This window comes from Ptychodera flava, unplaced genomic scaffold (genome assembly GCF_041260155.1).
Source record: "Ptychodera flava strain L36383 unplaced genomic scaffold, AS_Pfla_20210202 Scaffold_28__1_contigs__length_4768798_pilon, whole genome shotgun sequence".
Lineage (NCBI taxonomy): Eukaryota > Metazoa > Hemichordata > Enteropneusta > Ptychoderidae > Ptychodera > Ptychodera flava.
In genome coordinates, this window is record NW_027248350.1 from 2696161 (window position 1) to 2720066 (window position 23906).

Genomic DNA, 23906 nt, shown 5'->3' on the forward strand with positions numbered 1-23906 from the left:
CAGGAAATATGAGGGGGCCATAGATTTTCTCCATAATTTACCGGGGGGATGGATAAAAATCACCAGGAAAATGAATATACTTCAGCCCCCCAAAGTAAATTGTAAATTCTCCCTTAAGGGCAGACAGAAATTTACCGAGGAAAAATAATCTGTTCCAAGTGAATTTGAAATTGTATAGCTCATCGTCCTTTGATAGAAATCTTGTCAAAGGCCACAAAAGTGTACTTTTGATCAGTTATTGCCCATTTTCATAATAGAGACACAATCCCATCCAAATGTCAAAGAGAGAAAAAATAGTCTTTTGTAAATTGCCCAAGTCAGATTCATCCAATTCCATACAAGAATGATGATAATGCATTGTGCTGATCTTATTTGTGAACCTCTGTGATTTCTGTCACTGAGCTGAGAAGTTTGAGGTGGTTGTTCAATGCTGTATGTTCTTTGTCTTAAAGGCCTGTGTCGGTGTTACATTGTCTTCCAAGGAAATTTACTTAGTAGATTACAATTTGTATGAAAACCAATAGGCTATGACACTCCATAATCCTCTTACAGACTAGAACAACTTGATCCCAGGGATCAAGTCCCAGCTGGCCTTTAATGGAACTTACAGCTGTAATGTTTGATATTGTCTTACTTTTTAGTACTTTGTGCCCTGTGGGCACAAGGTACTAATGTGATGGCGCGGCCCAATATGGCCAACATAGTGGGCCATATGCCGTGGACGCAGGTATCTCAAAACGCTTCAGTAACTTTTTCTGAAATTTGGTCTGGTGGTCACTTGGGCATGTATCTCAAACGGTCTTTTTTCTTTTTTTGATTGAATCATTTTAAAGTCACTTTTTTAGCTTTTTTCTGAAAACCACTATTTTCACTTTTTCCTCAAAACCACTGATTTGATTATCGTGATGTTTGGCATGGGTGTTCGTATAGTTGAAATACCGTCAGAAATGTTCAAAATTTGGTGATACATGCCTTGCATTATTTTTAAAACAATATTTTTATCCATTTTTATTTTATATTTACTTGATTTTGCCTCACTTTCGCTAAAGCTACCGTCTGCGCATGCGCACAACTGTAGGACAAAATCTGAGTTGAAGAATCGAAACGGACGCCATCTTGTTTCTCCGGTATGGGCACATTTTTTACGGTTATGAACGTTTCACTGTGTATTTCAATATGTTCTATAGTTATGAAGTTGACAGTGATGCACTTTTGCAGCTGTCGTGTATTTTTGGTACGAAAGGCGCCTTTGATCGACTGAAGAATGATGGCCTCCGTAGGCGATAAACACCGGTACTGGCAGGCATATCACTTTATCAGTTCTACTGAGGAAGTAATCCACTGGCCCGTATAGTCAGGGGCTCACTTAGGGGAGAACCACTCGATTTCTGGGGGGGGGGTATGGAGGATTTCGAGGAAAAAAATTGTCACCAGGTGAAATAAAAGAAAAAAATTAGGCCTGTAATGACTTGAGAAAAAAATATTCTCGTAACAGACAGAAATAAAAAAGGAATTGTCACAATGCTGTTGAAATGAGCAAAATTTTGGAAACTTCATTCTCATGTATTCTTTGCCGGCATGCTGCCAAAGGCACGCAAATGTTTTTACCACAAGTAATTCTTATGTGTTTTTTTTCCAGCACTTATGATATAAGCATTCACTACTGTACACCTCGGTGCACTCGATGTTCTCCTTCCCTTTTCTGACCCAAGAATCATGTTTCAGGATTTCTGTTGCAATATTTCAATGGTATAGGCAATATCTAGATGGGACTATTTGACTTCTGTAAATCCTGAAAATTTAAAACATTAACACAAGATAGGAGTCAATAAACTAGTGTTAAAACCAATACATTATTCTCTCAATATAAATATGTTAGAAAGATTACAAGTTGACAATGAAAATTGAGGAACAACAAATATAATGAAATACAATGTGTGAGCCTTGTTTCTCTGACCACAAAAGATAACATCTCCCCTGAGAACTTAAAAGGAATTGACTGTTTTAAAGAAAAGCAGTATAGTACTGATCACAGTTGATTTGCCAAAAAGTGTTCTATAATTTAAAGTTGTATATATAATAGACTTTCCATTTTGTTTGTCATTTGTTGGAATGTAATATGAATAAATAAAAACATCCTGTGATATGTGAAACACTGGCTTAAATTTGAAAAATTGCACTGCTACTACTCCATTTGAAAATAAAAATTGATGCAGGTCTGACTGTAGAAATAAAAAATGCTGTCTCTCTAACAAAAAAAGTTCCCATACCCACTTCCTGCATACCCCCCCCCCGAAATCAAATGGGTCTCCCCTTAATATGCGCATACGCACATAACAAGTTAGCCTTGTTTTTCAAGGACTTTGAAAAATCAAACCAACGCCGTCATGTTTCTCGGTCAGTTGCGAATTTTGACGTTTTAAAGGTTTTAGCGTATATTTGATTGCTGTCATGTATTTTTTGGCACGAAACGCTCCTTCGATAGACTGAAGAATGATGGCCTCCGTACTCGGTACTCCCCAGTACCGGCGAATCCATTGCTTTTAATAGCGAGGCAATCCCACCGTACCGGCGGCCCGTACTAATAGCTGGGTGAGAGCGAGGGAATGCTCTGTCCTTCTACCTCCGGCCTCCATGTCATAACAAACTAGCGTCTTTTTATGTTGATGTACTGTCCTTTCGACACAGCGATAACTTTTAGTTTTCTGTTGCTTATTTTGGGTAATTTCGACAGTTGTGCAATTTGACATCATTTTTGACTTAATAACCGTCGATGTCGGCAACTCTCTCGCTAGCCCTGCGTACGATGCTGTGTGTTAGGAACGCACACAGGGAATGCACTGCGTACACTGCGTACGTACGCAGGGCTAGCGAGAGAGTTGCCGACATCGACGGTTATTTACGAAATGTGAATAAAAGGCTGGCATTTTTGGAAGCGATCGAGTAGCTGAGGTGGGCAGGGATACGACTTGGGCCCAAGAACGCTGAATTTCGGCAGTAATTTGGCTTTTTACGTCAAGTCCCAAAATGGATTTGAAGTCACCGACCCAACGTACGGGTCTTTGCAGGGCTGTGGTGAGCGGGGCGAATAGCTGTAGCGGAACACACAGCATCGTACGCAGGGCTAAATCCGACATGGTAATTTGGCATGATCATCAGATCATACATGATCCGAGATTGCACTTTAGCAAGGTCACGATAACTAATGTTGTTTGTTTCACTGTCGTTTAATACCTATATTTCCACTAAAAGACCATTAGAATTTCCTCCTGGCTACTTTGAAATCGTGCACTGGCATGCATGTAGTTGTCAACATCACTATGCTTTAATGTACAGTAGACTCTCATACTATGAATATATCGACTGTCATATGTGCAAATCACTCCATATCATATCAAAAAATGTAGTATTGCGACGTTTGAGCTGCCAGAAGCCAGAATTTACAGTTTACGAGAAAGTTATCTTACATGTAAAACTCAGTTCTACTGTGAACAAAATGCAAGCTATGTTGTATAACTATCGTGAATAGCATAATATTTTGTACCTATCACCGTGTCAGAAAATCAGAAGGAAACAACCAGTCAGACAAACTGTGGTCAGGATGATACTGTCCAATTTTAATATTTGTCTCTCGGCACACACCAGATACTCATGACTGTAAAACAACATTTCCATATAATTGTATATTCAGTTTTTATATTTAGTTTGCTTTTCACCATATTGTATGTCCTTCCCTGCACTACATAATTCAATTAAATATTGTTTTTGGCCTATACATACTTGAGGGGTAAGCTTATTTAGTCTCATACATTAAAGATGCACTGTTGACCTACAGAGTCCAAACTTTTTATCATTGTATTGTAGATAGGTGTACACTCCAAATACTAAGTACAAGTGTGGTGAGTGTAACAAGCAAATGTTTTTTAGTCAATGGTTCATATCAAGGTTGTTGATACTTAGAATCCACAATTGAACTTATGCTGGAGCGGTAACCAACCAGTTCAAATAACTTTCATTTATGTCAAAACAATTTGACTTTTTGCCTAATTTCACATTTTATGGCAAATTAATAAACAGTAAGGAGGTACAAAGGACGTCGGTGCCCCCGGGCCCCATGTTTAACCTTATCATACCAGGTCTCTCACTTCCCCCCTCTGCCAAGGATGTAAAAAGTGTTATCGTGCAAAAACTTATAGTATTTCAATATACTTGGCATCATATGCCATATCAGGTGTGGTAAAGTACAATCATGTTTCAATGTTTTTAAAAGCCTTCAAATATTCAAGTCTTTCTTCAAATGCAGCATATGCAATATGCTATGCCTAACTTTATTTCAACAAACTTGACCTTGATGGTGATATGTGATCTTTGCTGGGTAGAGGTTAAAAGCATATTCCCTTTTATTTTACATGAAATATATAGTATTACCCTATCCAGCAATTGTGCATTATGTATGATGTATAATGCTCTGAATGATCATTGTATTCTAGTTCTTGCTGAAATTCAGTATTCAACAATCAAATATGACACTGCACTCATGTAATCTTTGAGTAGACATCAACCTAACAGGTGGGCAGGTTGACACAAATAGGGGAGTAAAAGAAAACAATGTGTTTTGCCAACTGAGCTAAAATTCAAATATTTTAGACAGAAAAAAAGCATAATATTTTTCAAAACAAATAACACCAGAAATACAGTATATGTTGCAGAATTGGATCTGAAAATTATGGAAACCTCCATCAGCTGTAACTGTTGGTGTTATTTTGAAGTGTTGTGCTGTGTTTTTGTAGCATTTATTGCATTTGACAAAAATTGTGTGTGACTTGTCAGGTGAAAAAATACTATTGCTCAATGTATAAAGTAAATTGCAAATGCTCATGGGAGGGCGCTGTTCAGAACTTAGATGTATGGTGAGAAAGGATCAGTGCAGATGCTGCCTCAGCACAGCACAAGTGACTTCGCTACTGTTTGCAATAAATGTCAGCGTGACAGTGTAGCCAAACACATCAGTACGTTATCACTCCAAACATTCCCAGATTTGGATGCTGCAACAGGGGGAATGACAAAACTATGTCGTTTTGTTGAATCTACTAAACTCCAAGATGTGTGAATCTAAGAGCCTATGAGTTGACATATATATAGTTATAGTGCAGGCCATCCCTGGCAACACAGTGCATTGATATCATACATCTCTCTCACCACACAATAATAGTTCCTTTCTGTTCAATATTTCAGTTGATTGGGCCGTATGAATGTTCATGCACACAACTCTTTCAATCATCAGACTGGTTCTGTGACTTGGATACTATACCTAATTTGCATAAAATTGACCAATCATAATATTGTTAACGCTTTTTTTGGCTAAAGCACAAAGATACCACATGCCACATTTCAAGGTCAACCTATCCAGAAGAAGATTTAAATAATGCTTAATTAAATATGCTTAAGAAATGTACCTTAGCAACTACCAGGGCTAAGGTTTCTTCCTGATGCTTATGAGTGGGATTGGATAAATATTTCTTTGACAGATTTTGGATGACCTTGATTGACCTTTGATAAGTTTTAATGTTTCTCGGCAACTATAGGGACTATATAGGTTTGATTCATTTTGAATATTGGTGTTGGACTATAAAGTATTCCAAACACTTGTGATGACCTTGGATGACCTTTGTCCTATTTAAATGCCTCAACATTTCTGGGAGCAATAGGTGGCAAGCCAAGCAGCAATGCTTGTAAGGCCACAGAATTTATGCTTCCTTCAGGCTGACACTGAAACTCCCCAGAAAGTACTTCTTATTGTCTTGATTGTCATGGTCTCCCACATTTTCTCAGTTACATTGTTTATTGATACACTTTGATTTTGTCAGGTCTTGTCTTTGTTGTGGTGTCTTGTCAGGTCATATAAGGTCAGGTCAATTTTATTCATAACTCAGCTCTCCATACATTTCTCTGTTCTTCAATTTGGCAATGTTTTGTCGATATTTGTCTCTCGCTTTTAGGGAGAGACAGAGTATATTCCAAATATTTCAAATTACAGAATAATTACTTAACAGACATTACCATAAAAATTTCTAAACTTTACTTCACTCCACTCTAAAAATTGGAGAAAAATCCTCAATAAGCCACTTGTATGAGGAAAATATTCTCTGAAAAAGTGCCAGTGAACAGTCACTGTATGATTATTGCATTTCTTTGCGTTTGTAAATTTTTCATAGACATGTTTGTTCTACTAACCCCGACTTCTGAACTCTAACCTCTGAACTCCTAACTGTAAGCCCCTAAACCTTAGCTCCTAAAGCTAACACTAAGCTCTTCACCCTAACCCTATAAGTTAACCCTAGCTCTACATTTCCAGTAACTAACCTATAACCATATAAAAAAACAAAATTCCAAATTAATTAGTTTCATTGCTAAATTATTAAACTACTGTTTTATCTTTGATTGCGAGTAAATTGTTCACATTTGCATTGTTATCCTAAAAATAAATTTATCTCTATGGCACTGATTTTGGATATGTGTGTGGTCATCCAGTCTCCCTGGGTAGAGATTGATCAAGTTGCCCTCACTTGTACAAATGCATTTTGAGAATTGTCTCTCTTCTCTTGGTAATAACTTTTTGCTCTCACAAATCTTGATTTCAATTGCCTCTGTTTACATTTGTGTGTACTTTTATACAACTTAACATATTCTTTTTCTTTTTGCATTGCCTTCAAGGTAGCAGGGGCCCACACAGCCTTGGTAACACGACCGCCAAATCCCTCCAGCTTTTTGTGAATGGAGTCTGCCATTTTTATAGGATGTTCTGCTGAAGCCACTCGTGCTGTTGCATTGCGAGAGAAATTCACATTTTTAGGTCTGGAATTACTGATACCCCTATTCACAGCTTCACATTTTGAGTATTTTCCCCAAATTTAAGTTTTTCAATGCTTTCTTTGCTTAATCTAATTGCTATGATGTCCCATAAAAGTGTCTCATCATTTGAATCCATTATCAGTATTTTATGTCCATAGGGAGACAAATGTACTGAACAGTTTGTCCAGTTTTCCATTTACCACCTTGACAAACCATGGCATGGGTACTAATTGAAAGTGTCCTTTGGAGCATGAAACACTGTGACACAATAATTTTTGGTATTGAGTCCCCTGTTAAATCACAGGGGAAAGATGAAAGCCCCCTGGGGTGGGGAGGAGGGTTTTTGTGCAACGGTTTACCTTATTCAATTTTATTAATTTTGACTATGATATTTCAAATAAAGAGTTCAAGTCCACTCCGTCTGACTGCTTTATATATTACCGACAAGTCCTTATCTCCTCTCCAACTTGTGTATACATTACTGTAATTGCTCCGAAAACATTGCCAACTTGCTAATTCGCAAATTTCTCAGAGATGGCTGGAGTGGTTTCTTTCAAACTTTGTACAAGGATTACTCCCTATATAATACAAGTGCATGTCCATGTTTGTGTGGTACAATCCAATTTGGCCACCAAACAGCCATTTTTGTTTCCTCTACTTGATATCTACAACCAGTACTCAGACTGGTGTCTTTCAAACCTAGCAAAAGGACAGCACACTGTAAATTACATTTTGATGTTAATTATTTTAGTGATATGATCCAATATGGTTGTCAGACGGCCACGTTTCTTTTTGTTGATGGTGTTTTAGTGAATAAAAATGAGCTGCATTATGTCACGTCTTTTAGGCAAAATGTGGTAGGTAAATGCATATTCATTTGTTCTTTGATATTGTTGTATTGAATAAAAATTGAAAGCAAGAATGAATGTTAGCTCTGGAAGGTTGCAATGAAACTTCTCAGAATCCATTTCTTAAATTTCCTAACTTTCATGACAATAGTTTAAAAAACTCTTTGTAAAAATGTATTGCATACTGGTGTGTGAAATGCAGTTTTGTTAGTTTTATGATTGTGTTGTTGAATAAAATTGAACTACATGAATATAAGCCGCCTTTCACGCAGAGTAATTTCTTGTAATACGATGATGAACCTCAGTACGGGTCTGAATTCACTTCTAATAAAGCCGTTACATTGACAGATTAATTAACAGCCGGATATCACCCTTTGTGCCACATAATTTTAAGTTAAATCACATTTAAGATTTGTGCTTGCATGTAAAACTTTGCCAGGTCAAAAATTTAGGAAAAATTGCCATACAGACATATTTCATGTGAGGAACTTCTACATGTATCTGTCAACCCATAACAATCTTTATCACTAATCTCAAACTTCATTTAACCTCTTTGCAAACATTGAATACACATCAAAATATTTTACAAATTTAGCTAATTCCATTCATACATCAGACATCAACTTCACATACACATCAATGCTATGTTTTCTACACTATTTTCCATATATCTGTTGACAAATATCACTTCACTAACAATTCTTCAAGATTTTTCAAATTCATTTTCCTAGTGGGAACTAAATGACATTGGAAATTCATTTGTTTTTCCAAATATGATACTCTTGGAATGACTTCATAAGGTGTTATAAATATTTGTACAGATGTTAATGAAAATGGCAGAGCATGGTGACACATAAGATTTGTGACAATTGGCACTGTAATGTCCATTTCATATTTAACAAATTTTCTAATTCAAAATTTGTGGATAGAAGACCAATGGTGACAAAACTTGACATGTGTACATTCAAGTTACTATTGCACAGCGTTAGTGGAAATCATGTACCATTGCACTAGCTGGTAATGTATTCAGAATGTTAAGTAACTATATATATTTATATATAATCCCATGGTATTTTTCTCTGTTTGACGTCATCGTATACGAGTGTTTTTCGCGGAGCCGTACAACTTCGAGCCGAAGGCGAGAAGTTGTGCGGCTCCGCGAAAAACACGAGTGTACGATGACGTCAAACAGAGAAAAATACCATGGGATTATATATTTATCACATGAACAGTCTTCTTATTTTTCTTTTGACGTAGAGGAATCAAAATTATTGTAACAAATTGCATGAATTCGTCGCGATTTGTCTTTTATTTACGCGGATCACTTTCATTTAACGGGTAAAGCGGCCCGTCACCCAGCAGATACTTTCATTCATAAGTCCATTAAGTTCAAATTTTGATACATGGAACGGTATTTCTACCAATCAGACATGCGGATTCGGTCACGTGAACGTGTCAATCATTGTCTCGCGCTGTCGATGCCATGGCCGCGCCAGGCAAGTCGTCTATCGGCGGACATGGCTTTCACCGCGCTAGCGACGGATAGCCATAGTATTTACAATATTTACGAATAGATTTATGAAGCAAAATGCAACGACACGATCGATACAGTATTTCTCATTCTTAGAGATGCTGTGGCTTTTTGAAAAAATCACACAAGTTTTCGACTTGGCGAGCGCGAATGATTCAATTCGATGACACAAATAGCCGTCACCGGTCTCCGCTGGTGTCAAATCGGATCCCGATCTCGATCGTCAATGTTTTCGTCTGACGGACTTTGATGTTTGCAGTGACACATATCTCGCCCGTAGATACACCCTAATTTTATTACTTGACGGAAACTCCGTTCTGATGTGTGTGTTGTCTGAGTCAACTCTCGAAATACATCGGATTCCACGGCGCTGCACTGAAGAGTTATAATACAGCTAGTAGGCTGAGCTAGACAGCTTATGTCTTCGCTACAGCCTTACGCTGAGGGTTTGATTCCGAGCTACATTACGGAATTTTTTGTGTGATGAAGGACATTTATCGTTGTTAGTCGAATGACTTTATGCTTTTGCCTCCTATGTCGCTTTCCCGAAGATTATACTGTACTCATTTATTCAGTTGAACCTACGTTGAGGTGTAGATTTCAGGTTTATCGCCAACCGGGATCGGCAGGTACAGGTACGACTTCCACATTGAGCCTTGCCTTTACGACTCGACTGGAGGCTAGCCACGACGCGACGTTACTGAGCCATTAAACATAGGGCCAAAGTCCCTGAAGCTACTATAGACATGGATACAAAATTAAGTATCAGTATTTTCATCCTATTAACCAAGCACATTTTAACTTTCAAATTAACATTGTAAGTAAGTTCTGTTGAATAAGTTGAGACTGTACATACTCAGAGAAAGCACACTGAAGAGACAAATGTTTGAAACTTAAGAAGTTCAAGGTCATCAAAAGCATTATAAGGAATCATGTAACTTTCATTGCACTGTTTACACAGATTGCATAATTGCTATAAATAGCACATGAGGAATCTTACAGCCTAGCTTTAACCATAAAAACCCTATCACTTTGACCACTCTTTTAATTGACCACTCTATTTTTTTCCTCAAAAAGTAATTTTATTTTATCCTTACCAAGTCAACCATAAATGGAAATTAGAACTTTCTCTATCTCTATCTCTATTGACTATTTTGAGCAATTTCTTTTAGATATTAAACATACAGGACACAATATATGACAGTTCAGAATATGTCAAAGTTGGGATTCAGGAAAGTTGCCTTTACATGTTTTAATCCTCCAAGATGGTAAGCATTTCACTATGAAATGTCAAAAAAAGTTGAACTTTCTGATATTCTACAATAAAATTATTTTGGCTTTGATGATTTCCTAATTAATTCAATTATTTAAAATCATATTAATTATTTTTTTTCTGGGTGAATTGATAGGGTTTATACAGTACAAGAATTACATACAATGTAAGTCAAATTTTGACCAAAAATGACAAAAAAATTCCTTAAAAATACAGATTTGCATATTTCATCACAACTTGAACAAATCTAAGTTGGGTTACCCCTAGGGACCTGTATACCAAATAACAAAGCTGTCTGACCAGTGGTTATGAAGAAGAAGATTTTTTACCAAAAACGCCTTTTTTGGCATTAATTTGCCTATTTTCAATAATATCAAAAAATTAAAACTAGTTTCTCAAAATCATATTTTTCATCTACACAACAAATATCAAATCAGTAAGTACTGTGGTTCTCAAGATATTTGAGTGGACGGACGCCTCACAAACGGACATACATACATACATACATACATACATACATACATACATACAGACTGACGACGGACGCCGCGGATACCCATCCCAATAGCTTCTATAGACTATAGTCTATAGTAGCTAAAAACGTCAACGGTATCCCCATCAATTCTCAGTAATAGCTATAGTTTTTGCGGCTCGAAAGTTCGTTGGACATGCCGTCTATGTTTCCATGTGCGGATTTGTCGGGTCACCTTTTTTGTAAAATTGTCATGAGAGCACGGCATCGATCGCGACAAATCGGTCTGTGTTCGTCGCGTCTCGACGTGCAGGTAGAAAGGTACCATGCAGGAAAAAAGTCCGGTTGATGACGTACAACAGGGGTAATATGATGACGTACAACAGTGGTAATATGGATTTCTATCTCGTGCTGGTGTACGTCACACAGGTGGAGATACGGGCCAGTTCATGTGTATATATATATATATATATATATATATATATATATATATATATATATATATGTGTGTGTGTGTGTGTGTGTGTGTGTGTGTGTGTGTGTGTAATCATACTTGTACATCTCTGGATTGATCTGATCAAAACTTGATTAAGTTTGCTTGGACTTTTTAAGATACTATGATATCACATAAACATGGGCAATTTTATTCATCAACTGACCAGTATCTGCCCATTGAAGAAACCTTCTTAATTGACAACATAACAAGTCATCGTTGATAACACAGTCCCCGCTTGTCCATTTTGTTATAATCTTTGGTGTCTAGGTAGCTTTGGTCTAAGTAGCTGTGGAATGACATTGATGGAACGGGTGCATCAGGCCTGTGACTTGCATAATAAAGTAATCTGAGGAATGTTCAATAAAATTGACCCATCTCTGCCGGTAATGACCATTGAAGGAACTTTTGATTACATCACACATAACGATGCCCTCACTGCCTCTAATGTCATGATGGCACATACTATATACAAACATAGTTTGGTGGAATTTTAGAAATGGTATGGGATCGGATATGTTGTTGTAATCAGTCATTTCGGATCATATAATGAAACAAATTAATGTGCACGAAAATGCAGCCATATCACGTTTAAACAAAATCAGTCCATCGAAGGACAGTGACCTATGTTAATGTTTCTAAGACATAAAAAATCACACCAAAATTGAAATCAAATGGCTGTCTATTGACCATATGGATCATAGCACAAAATTAGTAGACATGCATATGTATGCCATTAAGTACTTTATCTTAGTACCAAGTCTCAACAACATTGGATAAGGAATATTTGCATATGATTAAGCCTCAAAGACATGAAGAAATCCACAAATGGCCATCTGGCAGCGATATTGGGAAAAATGACAATCTGGCAGCCATATTGGAATGTGTCACGAAGTACACAGACATGTATATGTATGCTATAGTGCATGATCTTTGTGCCAAGTTTGGACAAAATCGGTGTAATGACCTTTGAATTAAGCTTCAAAGACATGCAAAATTCCAACAAAATGGCAGTTCTACAGCCACATTGGCTCCTATTGCAAGGTTAATTGATACATGCATAATGCCATAGTGCTTTGCCTTTGTGCCATGTTTGAACAAAATCGGTTCAAGGATATTTGAGTCATGGTTCAAAGACATGAAAAAATCGCAACAAAATGGCCGCCTCACGCCCGTATTGGTTCGTACCGCAATATAATGCGACATGCATATGTAGGCCATAGTGTTATGCCTTTGTGCCAAGTTTGAACAGAATCGGTTCAAGGATGTTTGAGCTAATGGTTCAAAGACACGAAAAATCGCAAACAAAATGGCCGCCTCACGCCCATTTTGGATCGTATCGCAAAATAATTTGACTTGCGTATGTAGGCCATCGTGTTATGCCTTTGTGCCAAGTTTGAACAGAATCTGTTCAAGGATTTCTGAGTTATGGTTCAAAGACATGAAAAATTGCAAACAAAATGGCCGCCTCACGCCCATATTGGATTGTATCGCAATATAATTCGACATGCATATGTAGGCCATAGTGTTATGCCTTTGTGAACAGAATCGGTTCAAGGATGTTTGAGTTATGGTTCAAAGACATGAAAAATCGCAAAAATATTGCCACCTTGCGGCCATATTGAATCGTATCGCAAAATAAATCGATGTGCATCTGTAGGTCATGGTGCTATGCCTTTGTGCCAAGTTTGAACAAAATTGGTTCAGCAGTGTCTGAGAAACGGCTCCGGACGGACGGACAGACGGACAGACGGATCCAATCTATATGTCCCCGCCGGATTTCGTCCGCGGTGACTAAAAACTGGAAGGACTTCACCATAGTTGATGTAATTTGATATCTTTGTTGATGATGTAAAAATGTAAGAGATTTAGTATTTTCACACAAGCTTATATGTTTTTGCATATTTCCAATCGAAAAACGAAGAACAATGACAACTAAAATTGACATGACTTATGGGAGAGAAGATAGACAGATAAATAACTAATTCTAAATTGAAGGTGCACAAACCTTGATTTATTCGGTCAACACTGAGTATAAGCTCATCGATTTCTGCAGCCTTTGCAATTCTTTCATTGATAACTGAGAGGTCTTCCTTCAGCTTCGTTTGCAGCTCTCCTAGCCTCTTCATTTCATCTTTGTACCCATCAGCAAGTGAAGTCAGCTCCTTGTTAACCTCACCAATCTGATCAGTTATTGCCTGCCTTGCAATGTCATCACTTTCTTCCGAGAGTGAAAGTTCCGTGGTAAGTTCACCAACCTTTGTTGATAGAATCTCCTTCTTGGCCCCACTGCGCTCTTCAAAGACCGATATTTCCTTTTTGACTTCCTCAAACTGATCATTAAGTTTCTGTCTCTGTGCATCCATCTTCTCTCTTTTTAATTCTAAATCTCGCTTTAGCTCATCCCTTTGTGCGCCAAGCTTCAGATTTGCTTCCAATAGCTTCATTTTACCAAAATATCCTGATCTGATCGTCAGATTGAGCCATTCATCGAAAGTTGCCTGGGGGACTTCACTCTCCTTGGCAAGAGCTGAGTGTTCGCGTTCTTTCTCGGCCTGCCTTTGCAAAATGTAATGCTCTTTTATGATTGCTCTTAATTTGCTTCGCCTTGCACCATCTTCTAGTATCTCTCTTTGACGTTGTAATAACGTTACGTCAGGTGCGTTTGTATCTGCCTCTGGATAAGATAATAATTCAATATGCAGTGAATATATATATATATATATATATATATATATATATATATATATATATATATATATATATGTATATATATATATATATATAGATAGATAGATAGACACATACATATATACATATAAACACATCAAGTATAAAGTATTAGTATCTGTTCTGTTAAGTTTCATGCATCCTGAAATCTTCAGACAGAACTAAATGATTCTTAGCTCTACACTCCTTTGTATGGTTTGGACGTACCAATGTGTTCATGCTGTCTATGCTGTTAAACCCAAACGCTCTCATTTGGTTCAAAATGTCGGCACCAAAACGTTCGAACCAACTGCTAAAATGAGAGTAAAGACAGAAAGCCTGAGGAAAATTCATTTCTGTCTGACGATTGTGAGATACATGAAACGTCTGTAAAAGAATCTTAATTTGTACTTGAAGTAATCTCTCTCTCTCTCTCTCTCTCTCTCTCTCTCTCTCTCTCTCTATATATATATATATATATATATATATATAATGGCAGATGTATACCTTGGTATAGTATATCGCTATTTGTTGTGTGCCTTGCTACACGCAATCGGCAAAACTGTCCCCTACCTTTGTCTTTAATATCCTGTTTGCACTGCAGATATTCCTGGTAATCTATGAATGTTTCCAAAGACAACATCCTGGCACCAATATCATCAAGAAGAGGTATAGACAGAAATGTGTTATCTGCCATTCTATCTAACCGTCCACTGCTATAGGCATTCCACAAGGCATCGGCAGCATTAGAAGAACCACATCTTATGCTGAACCTAAGACTTCCTTTTCCAATTTCTTCTCCCGTAAGATTGGGGTGAATACTGTTTACTTTACCCATGTAGCGAACAGCATTTTCATAAGTGTCTGTATGTCTGTACAGGCCTCTCTCTATTTCAACCATTGGTTTGTCATTCTCTGGTGCACCATGTTTGACTTCCAAATTTACATTTATATTGCCTGTCAAAATATAATACATTAATTTTAACGCTAAACAACGATGCAAAAACATTTTTATCTGCGGTATCAGAATTTGCCCTTGGATGAGCAAGCTAAAAGCATCTCGTTATATAAGGAAGTCAAGCTTAAATGTTTGATATGAATAGCAATTGAATTACTATTACACTCGTTACTGTTGTGTGTTGGTGTTTGTTCGATTTTATTAATGAACTTCAGACAGAAAAAATTGTGTGATGATAACCTAGACCAAAACCGAATAAAACTTTTTTTTGGATAATTGCATAGCGACAAAAGGCTCACATACGGAGTCATTTTTATTTACATGAAAATGGTGATTATAACTTTATCTGTGCCAATATAAACCATTAGCAATGTAAACAAGCTTACGCACACTTTCCAATTAATTCCATTATCCAGAAATAGTTCTAATCGTGTTCAAATTAATTTCAATGTAATGCTTTCAATCAATTAGAATATAGTGATGCTTACATGGTCTTTGTCGATACTCATGGTTGCTTTTCAGGCTTTGATGGGGTTCATCATCGGAAGTACCAGGGTTAATACTTGACTGATGATCCTTCTTTTCCACTTCTTTTGTTTCACCTAAAAGTGATAAATAACGTTACAGTTGAATGTGCCTTGGGAACAGACATTTTAACTCAAATTTTTACCACTAATATCTCTTTTCTACTTGTGGAGTTCGTTCAGTACTCTTAGAGAGAGAGAAATAAATCCCATTTTCACGTTTTCGAAAATCGAAATTGTCATCTTTCGCTATAGAGATTTCATAGGGATGGCGACTCTCGTGAATGTCAAATATCTATTTTTTAACTATTTACGTTAACAACTGATTTTTATTCTTGATTCGGTAATGGAATGGTTGAAAGTTTCATTAAGAAAAATTAGAGCGACAATTAGGATGTTTTCCTTTCGAGGCGCAAACTACATAAAGTAAAGTTAAAACACGAGTTTCCTTTTTAAATAAACACGTATACAAATTGTTGACGTTTCCCCTTCACTCAGAAAATACAGAATATGAAATAAGACCCTCAATAATTTTATTTTCATGACACTGCTTTAAAACACTTTATAAGAAAACGTAGACTCGGCAACTTCGCATACAGTTCAACTAGAATTATCTGCCAACATAGCATTAAGTGTTGTAGTACCGTGTATAAGACATGATTAGGGAATTGAATAAGATTTTAAGCGTATATTTTATAATACTTTTGGTTTATTTTGGTTATAAACTAATCATCATCTTGAAGGATGAAGGCAAGTATCCTGCGCATACCTGGAATGAATTCATTATACAGAAATTACGTCTGAATATTGAGATATATGGGCTACAACAACCTAAGGGGTTTAAATGTAAAACCCAAACTTGACATTGCTCACCTGATCCAACGGAAGTTATTTCTGACTGATCGGCCTGTTGGACACCTTCATGCTCACATATCTGCTCAACCAACATCACTTTCATGGTATCTGCTATGTCAGTGACCTTTATTTTCAGCTCACCTCTCATTTCTGAAGCCCTTTTGAGGAATGCAAGATAACTTAGCACCACATCTTTTATTTTATCACCGAGAATGGTGTGACTGCCCTTCATATCGACTGCTAATTCGGCAGGATCTAACTTGGGTAAATATTCCATGATGGTTTTATGACTCGGAGAATACTGAGGTACTAAAAGGGGAGTTCCGGTCGCGATTGTCGATAGTGACAGGCTTATCGAGTTGACAGAAGAGGGGGCTACGAGTAATAAATGTGACTGCTGTAGCAGAGTGACAACTTTAGAAGCTTTGAAAGACTCGTAGATAATCCGAAGATGGGGATGCGGGTCAAGACTCTCTTTTATGTGTTCCTCACAGCCTTTGGGAATGGACACAATTACCAACTTTGGAGGTTCTTGTGAAACTTTATGAAAACAGTCGGCAACGTAATTCATAGCTTTAGCTACTACTGATTCGCGTGATAACTTTTTGATGTCATTTTCGTCAAGGAACATCAATATCTGAAAGTTGCCACTGTCCGGAATATTTTGTGAGCGCTTAACTTTGAAAAGGTCATCAGCTGGCGTTAGCTTTAGTGCATGGTGATTTACAACTGTATCAAAACATTGATAGTATGACTCAAAATGTTGAAATATTTCAGAACCAACGGAAAATACGGCCTTTGCGTCTTTACTACCCTGCTTTGTTAATTCTTCCCAAACTTCACGTTGCTTTTCATCATAACCTAGAATACTCAAGGGAGTGTCTAGCTTGTAAGGATTGACAAGATAGAATGGTGCGTCGGGAAAAGCATCATCTCTTATTGCTAAAGCTGGATACGATGTTACCATGCTAAATCCGCAGACCATTTTAACCCTATCGATATTTCCTATGCCAGGAAAGTATAGCTCATGTTTATGCAGCCAGCTAATATCTTCTGGAAAGAGACGATATAATGCTGGGGGATTCGGATAAATGAGCTTGACATCATATTCGCGAAATTCATTTTGATCTCCATTCTTAACTTTGAAGGCAGTGCAATAAATTGCATATCCTGCGGCATGTAAGAAATAAACAAGTTGCCGAATAGCAGCAGCCACACCACCGATGATTGGCCAGCCTAGGTACGAGCAGACGACCAGTGCAGCTGGGCGGTCTTTGTCACTGAAAAATGGAAATAATTGCAAACATTAGAACATGCTCGTTAGGAAACTAATGGATGGCAGTTTGATCGACGATGTTCATTTGCAAAGTATTTAATAGAGGTCGTAAGGTGTTGATGACTCAACTCGTCCCCGTACGCCGAATTGGGAATTTTAAAGGTTCTCTTCTTTGAAAAATTAATGTTCATGTCAAAAAAAGTCCAAACCATTTCATGATAGGATAAAACCTAGGATTTTTAGCAAGACTGAAATCTGAAGGGGAGGCTTAAATTTAGCTAATTTAATATTATTACCCCAAACTGTTGAAGACATATACAGTTCACCAAACAAATGGCCGTAAATGTAAAGCAACTGAAACTGATGAAACATGAAACGTACACGAAAACGGACTAGTGTCAAAGATACGTAGCTGTAAGTCAAACTTTGCTATGTTGTTCCAACATTATAGATTTGCAGATATATACTTAATAGATTTGCATAAAATACTTACCTGTTATTTTGAGACCCATGGTTTTTGGAGGACATTGTAGACACGGTTCGACACGGAAATAAATGGTCGTAAACAAAATACGTAGCTTTAATCACCAACTGTGATCTAGGATAAAACAGATAAAATGAGATCTACATAAGTAAAACAAACCAAATCCTTGCATGCTTTGTATGCTGTGTGTACGAACTTGAACTGTTTGTATATGCCTTGTTTAAATGGATGGATGATTCGATGGATGAATGGACGGATGGACGGACGGATGTGTGCGTGCGTGCATGCATGCAAATATGATGTACAGTAGTGTATATATGACATGCATTTGGTACATTTCCCATGGACCAATTCAAAAGTAAAAACACCACTTAAGATAACATCGGTTAAATAAAAGTTGAATGTCTTTAAAGAGGAGCACAATGTTTTACTAACCTTTCAGTTCTGACATTCTGTTAACGTATCCTGATTACTGTTATTCATTTTAGAGGTCCAGCTCTAACTGTGTTCTATCATTAGTGTCTGTATCTGGTAGCCCCTAACAGCAAAACTCGCATCGTGATTTTCTGGGAAATTAAGTACTGAGCGTGCGCTTGCCCTCTGAATAATTGCCAAAAAAGCACATATTTTCGGAAACACCTGGTTCCACGATGAATTTTTCCTCAGATCGTTTGGTACAAAATACGCTTCTAAAACGTCGCTGCAATCACACTACACCGCGATACGATACCAGCTGCTGATAGCAACTTATACAATGCAACTTACGGAAGGTGTACCTAGATAAGTAATCATGGCTAACACTGACCATGTTGCGTTGGCCGGCGTTTTTGTAACCTGTGGACACCTGATGACCCCGCTACTGCCACAACTCAGTATTTTGATTAATCTATCCGTCGCGAGAGCGCGGCATGTTATTCATCACAACATTCGAAACTCTAGAAACGGACAAGAGCTATCGAGCTAATGATAAGAAATTATCTACGTTAACAACGAATAAATTGCCCTTACAGTACCCTCTCTGGGTCAAAGTACCCCTATCTGACAATGACACAACTGTTCAATGTAAAATGGATCTGTAATTTTAAATTCTGTAGAAAGTGATATCTTGCACGGCGTTTTCAACGAACACAACCGACTTAGCGACGGTTTTTGACATTTGTATTTCATAAAACATTAATTTTACGCGATTTTACTTTTAAAAAGCCACGGTTCTTAATCTCTATATGTTCCTGGCGACTAATACTATTTATAAGGTGCTGATCATTTGAAATTCATTATCAAAACATCAAGACAATCGATCTGTTTTGCGATTTAAAGGCCTGTGTTGGCACCCAGATTGTCTCATCAGAAAAATTTACCCACTAGATTACAATTTCAATGGAAAACAAAAGGCTATCACACCTCATTAATCCTCTTACAGACTAGAACAAAGGCGGTCCCAGGGATCGCGAACAGCGCCTTTAAAAGATAAGCTACTTGTGGCTTTTAGCGAACAGACTGGAACGTAACTTAGTGTGTGAAGACGAGCTGTTGACATCCCGAAAAATGTGACGTCAAAAATACAAATGAGTTTTAAAGACGCTGAAACACTCTATCTATTGGCAATCAATTGAAACTCGAGGCATTATTTGACAACATACCTTCACAGGACCTCGGGTATGGGTTACGACAATAACATCACTTAAAATCCGTCCGCCTTGCAATTATGTCCAAAATAATACAACTAAAACGTAGTGTTAAATCTTAAAAACACCAAGGAGTTTCAAATAATCCAATTTCGCGCTTGCCGTAGTATATTCTTTTAAGTTCTATCAAAGTGGTGGCCTTAGGTAATAAAGTTATGTGGATAACCGCACTAATAGCACAGATTTCAAAGCGAAAGATTACACACATGGAAACATTGCAACCACTGTCCCAACTATGCACATTGCATGCAGAGCATGCTGACAGGAAGAGGCTCTTTTCACAAAGTTGACGGTACCTGGCGATGCTGAATACTAATACGTCAATAACAGTCCATTAAGGAAATTGATCGTTGTTAGTCGAATGACTTTATGCTTCTGCCTCCTATGTCGCTTTCCCGAATATTATGCTGTACTCATTTATTCAATTTAACTTACGTCTTGGGGAGGTTTCGGTTTTATCGTCACTGACCGGGATCGCCACACACGACTTGAGCCTCGACGTTACTGAGTCATTAAAATAAAACGATCGTCGGTATTTTCATTCGATTCTCGAGAAAACCTTTAGTTTTAGTGACCCGAAATTTTGTTGGACAAATATACCTTCTATGTTTCCATGTCTAGATTTATCAGGTCACCTTTTTGTAAAAATAACGTGCGAGCTAGCACGGCATCGATCACAACAAATCTCTTGTGTCGCGACACATGCATGTAGGCCTATAAACGGTACCTTGCATGAAAAAAGTTCCGGTTGAAGACGTACAACAGGGATAATTCGGATATCTTATCTATCCTGTTCTACGTCACACAGGTGGCGATTCGGGCCAGTTGATGTGATAATGGATGTAAACCCACGTCGGATAAAATGCTTTTCTAAAAAGGCCGAGGATGTTGAAAATTCATGTATACAGTTCATTGATATTACTAATGAGTGTAAAGATGAATATTTCACTTACTTGAGCTACAGCATTTAGTAGGCGATCTTATAGGGACTTGGCATGTACATTTTTCAAGTCAGCCTATATCTATTGCATACACGCTGATAGTAAAATGATTTTATATAGTATTCTTTTCAACAGATCAATGTTTTCGTGAAAATTGTCAGGTTTTTTACAATATTTGCAGTGTTATTTTGAAAATAATGATACAGCGTGTAACACTTTGAAGTGTCTTTTCAGCAAATACGATTGTAATAATTCCTCATTTTGTTTATCACTCTGAAAATGGTATTCCTGGATCACAGTGCCGTTCATTTATGACAAGTTGCCAGCAGTAAAGACAGAAAGGTCATCACCAGGGCATGTCGTTAAATTAGCTTATCGTCTCCTTTAACATTATGTCTGCGCATTTCTACATGCAACCTATACGAAGTTGTGAAATTCTTTTACACCGCCATGGATAATAAATCACCAAAAATATAAATACACTCACAAGCCCTGTTTCTGTGATTATAGTCTCAGTATCACGACAAATTTTATCTACACCACGCTCTACGATGTTGTTCATATTTGCACCAATGCGGAACATTAATCTACCACTGCCATCTGCCACTTAACTGCAATTATTATCCAAAGGCTTCTACATACTAGCTGACGTCGCGTCAAATGGTACTTTAAAAATGTTTAACCGAGAGATGTCCGACATTGCATGATGTTTAATTTTAAAATGTTGATGTTGACTTTCATGATCCAAGCCTATTGAACACTTTTTTAAAGTTCACAGCTTTGGTTTGACCCTCTACTCACCATATGATTGTAAAAGAATAGTTTTAATTCATTCGTTAGTTAGTAAAACAACCAAGCTGGCGTAATTACCGGCTTTGATAACACTTATGAACAATAAAATATAAGAAAGAAGCTTGTAACTCTTGTCCTGGCAAAAATTATAAAAAAATCCTCACCTGATGGTACGTCTTTTGGCAAAGTAACTGCTGGTTGTAAGGTGTTGTGGTGACTATTAGCACTGTGTGTCCTAAATAAAAGAATGCGTTGCTAAATGCAGACGGATTTAACGGAGACGTGTATTCCAAACTATGGTTATAAAGGTTGCGAACGAAAACAAGTCAATACGGTTTTGTATCTCAGCTATGTAAACAAATGGTGATTACTTTGCAGAAAAAACGGCGGACAAGTTTCGGGGTCATAAGTTCACTCAACATGTGAAAAGTTGTCTACAGAAACTGCACGAATTAGTATTCAAACGACATATTTTGTTTTCCAGTCAACACTTACTATTTGCAGCACAATTTTCAAGCTTGTTTTCATGGACTTTCAAGCAAGATTAAGAATTTCAATGTTTCCACCAAATTTACACCATCCATCATTGTGCTTGTATCTAAACCAGTCGTCCAATCTGAAGTGTGGTTCATTAATGATTAAAGAATAGTATTTGTCAGCTATGGTAACAGAGACGTGTGACCTATTTCTCACAGTGCCTATGTCTGTCGGTCATGTTATAATGTGCATGCAATCCAAAATGACATAGTTTAGGGTTTTACTCGAACAACATTATGATATTTTTGCAAAGAGGCACGTCATGGAGACTGATAAGAGTAGGGTGGCCACTCCCTAACAGTTAAGTGTCATTTGGCTAATGACATAATAATATATTTTCACCATTTTATTGCTGTCGGTTTGACCGAAAAATAACAACTTTGGTTTTCGATTTGCATTGTCACAATCAATTTAGCGTATCCTAAAATGGCTGAACTCGTTGAGCTCCCTATTCAAATAGAGCAGTCAAACTGACCAAAATGTCTGCGACCTCGTAAAATACGGACCATCAATTATCTCAGTCGACGAACTAAAAAGGTCAGCACATACGTGCATGCCGAAGCTGACATTTATGGAGGCAAACTGCAGATATCTTGGATCTTTACAACCGAGGAACGAGTTCGAGTTTTCAAAATAAAGCACTCGATTTGTGACTATCCTCAATTATTCTTGCCTAGAACATTCCAATACAACCACATTAGCATATCAATAAAATTCTCATTGATAATTCACTTTACAACAGTTTATCCACCCTGACCGATAAAGTTGGCTTAATTTTTGCGCATGCACGCCCAATCGAGTAAAGTAGGGTTTTTCGTGCCAACCTAGTCCTTTGAAATCTATGCCGACTCAATCATGGAGACTGACATATAAAATAGGGCTAGTCATTTATTCATGAGCGCAGCATCATGATACTTTACTTGAGGATATCAGAGCTGCTTATTTTGTAAAAAACTTCAGCTTTTATTTTCAAGATTTTTATATACTCTGTCTGTACAACACAAGTACCTTCGCCATGGTCAAGTGTCAGTTACAGCGCTAACACTTCTGTCGAGTTTCTACATATGGACAGTTTAGCTTGTTTCAAATGCAGGCAACTATAACAGATATCCTGTAAATATAACGTAGTTATCGCCAAAACAGCGAGTTTGCCCCTTCGAGGAATTGGTGACAAAACCAACCGACTGAATGACGAATTCTGTGGACAGCATTATCCACGAAAACATTCATTTTTCGTGATCTTACTTTTGAAAAGCCACGGCCAGTGTGCTGCTCATTTGAATATTGTCGAAGTTTTTATCGAATGAATCGATCCGCTGTGCGATAAAAGTGATAAAATACCTTTACCGGTACTTTGAAGCGAAGATACTGTGATATAACTCAGGGGTTACAAATGAGCTGTTGATATCCTTAAAATCTATGAAGATTTAATACAAAATTGAATGACATTTAAAGATATTCCTACACTCAATTGAATCAAAATTAGCTGAAACTCAAGACATTATTTCACAGTATACCTTTTCACTGCCTCTGATATAGGTTTCATCACCCATCCTGCAAATATCCACCTTGCTTTGTGGTTCGCATATGACTAAAATGAATAATTTGTTCAACTAACATGCTGATTTTTAGCTCCACTGTCAGCGACGCGAAGCTTATCAAATTGGTTGATTTTC

At 37.4% G+C, this 23906-nt stretch overlaps 1 protein-coding gene across 1 annotated transcript in view; it reads right to left on the reverse strand.

The window, feature by feature from the left end:
• The window catches only part of LOC139126979 (uncharacterized), a 31087-nt gene extending 12702 nt beyond the window's left edge, over positions 1-18385 (reverse strand). The window contains exons 1-5 of the mRNA XM_070692897.1: positions 18285-18385; positions 16534-17795; positions 15625-15738; positions 14752-15135; positions 13478-14146 (exon numbers count right to left, since the gene is read on the reverse strand). Coding sequence (XP_070548998.1) covers positions 13478-14146; positions 14752-15135; positions 15625-15738; positions 16534-17795; positions 18285-18319 — 2464 coding nt within the window. The 5' untranslated portion in view covers positions 18320-18385. The remainder of the gene's footprint in view (positions 1-13477; positions 14147-14751; positions 15136-15624; positions 15739-16533; positions 17796-18284) is intronic.
• Positions 18386-23906: the final 5521 nt, after the last annotated feature.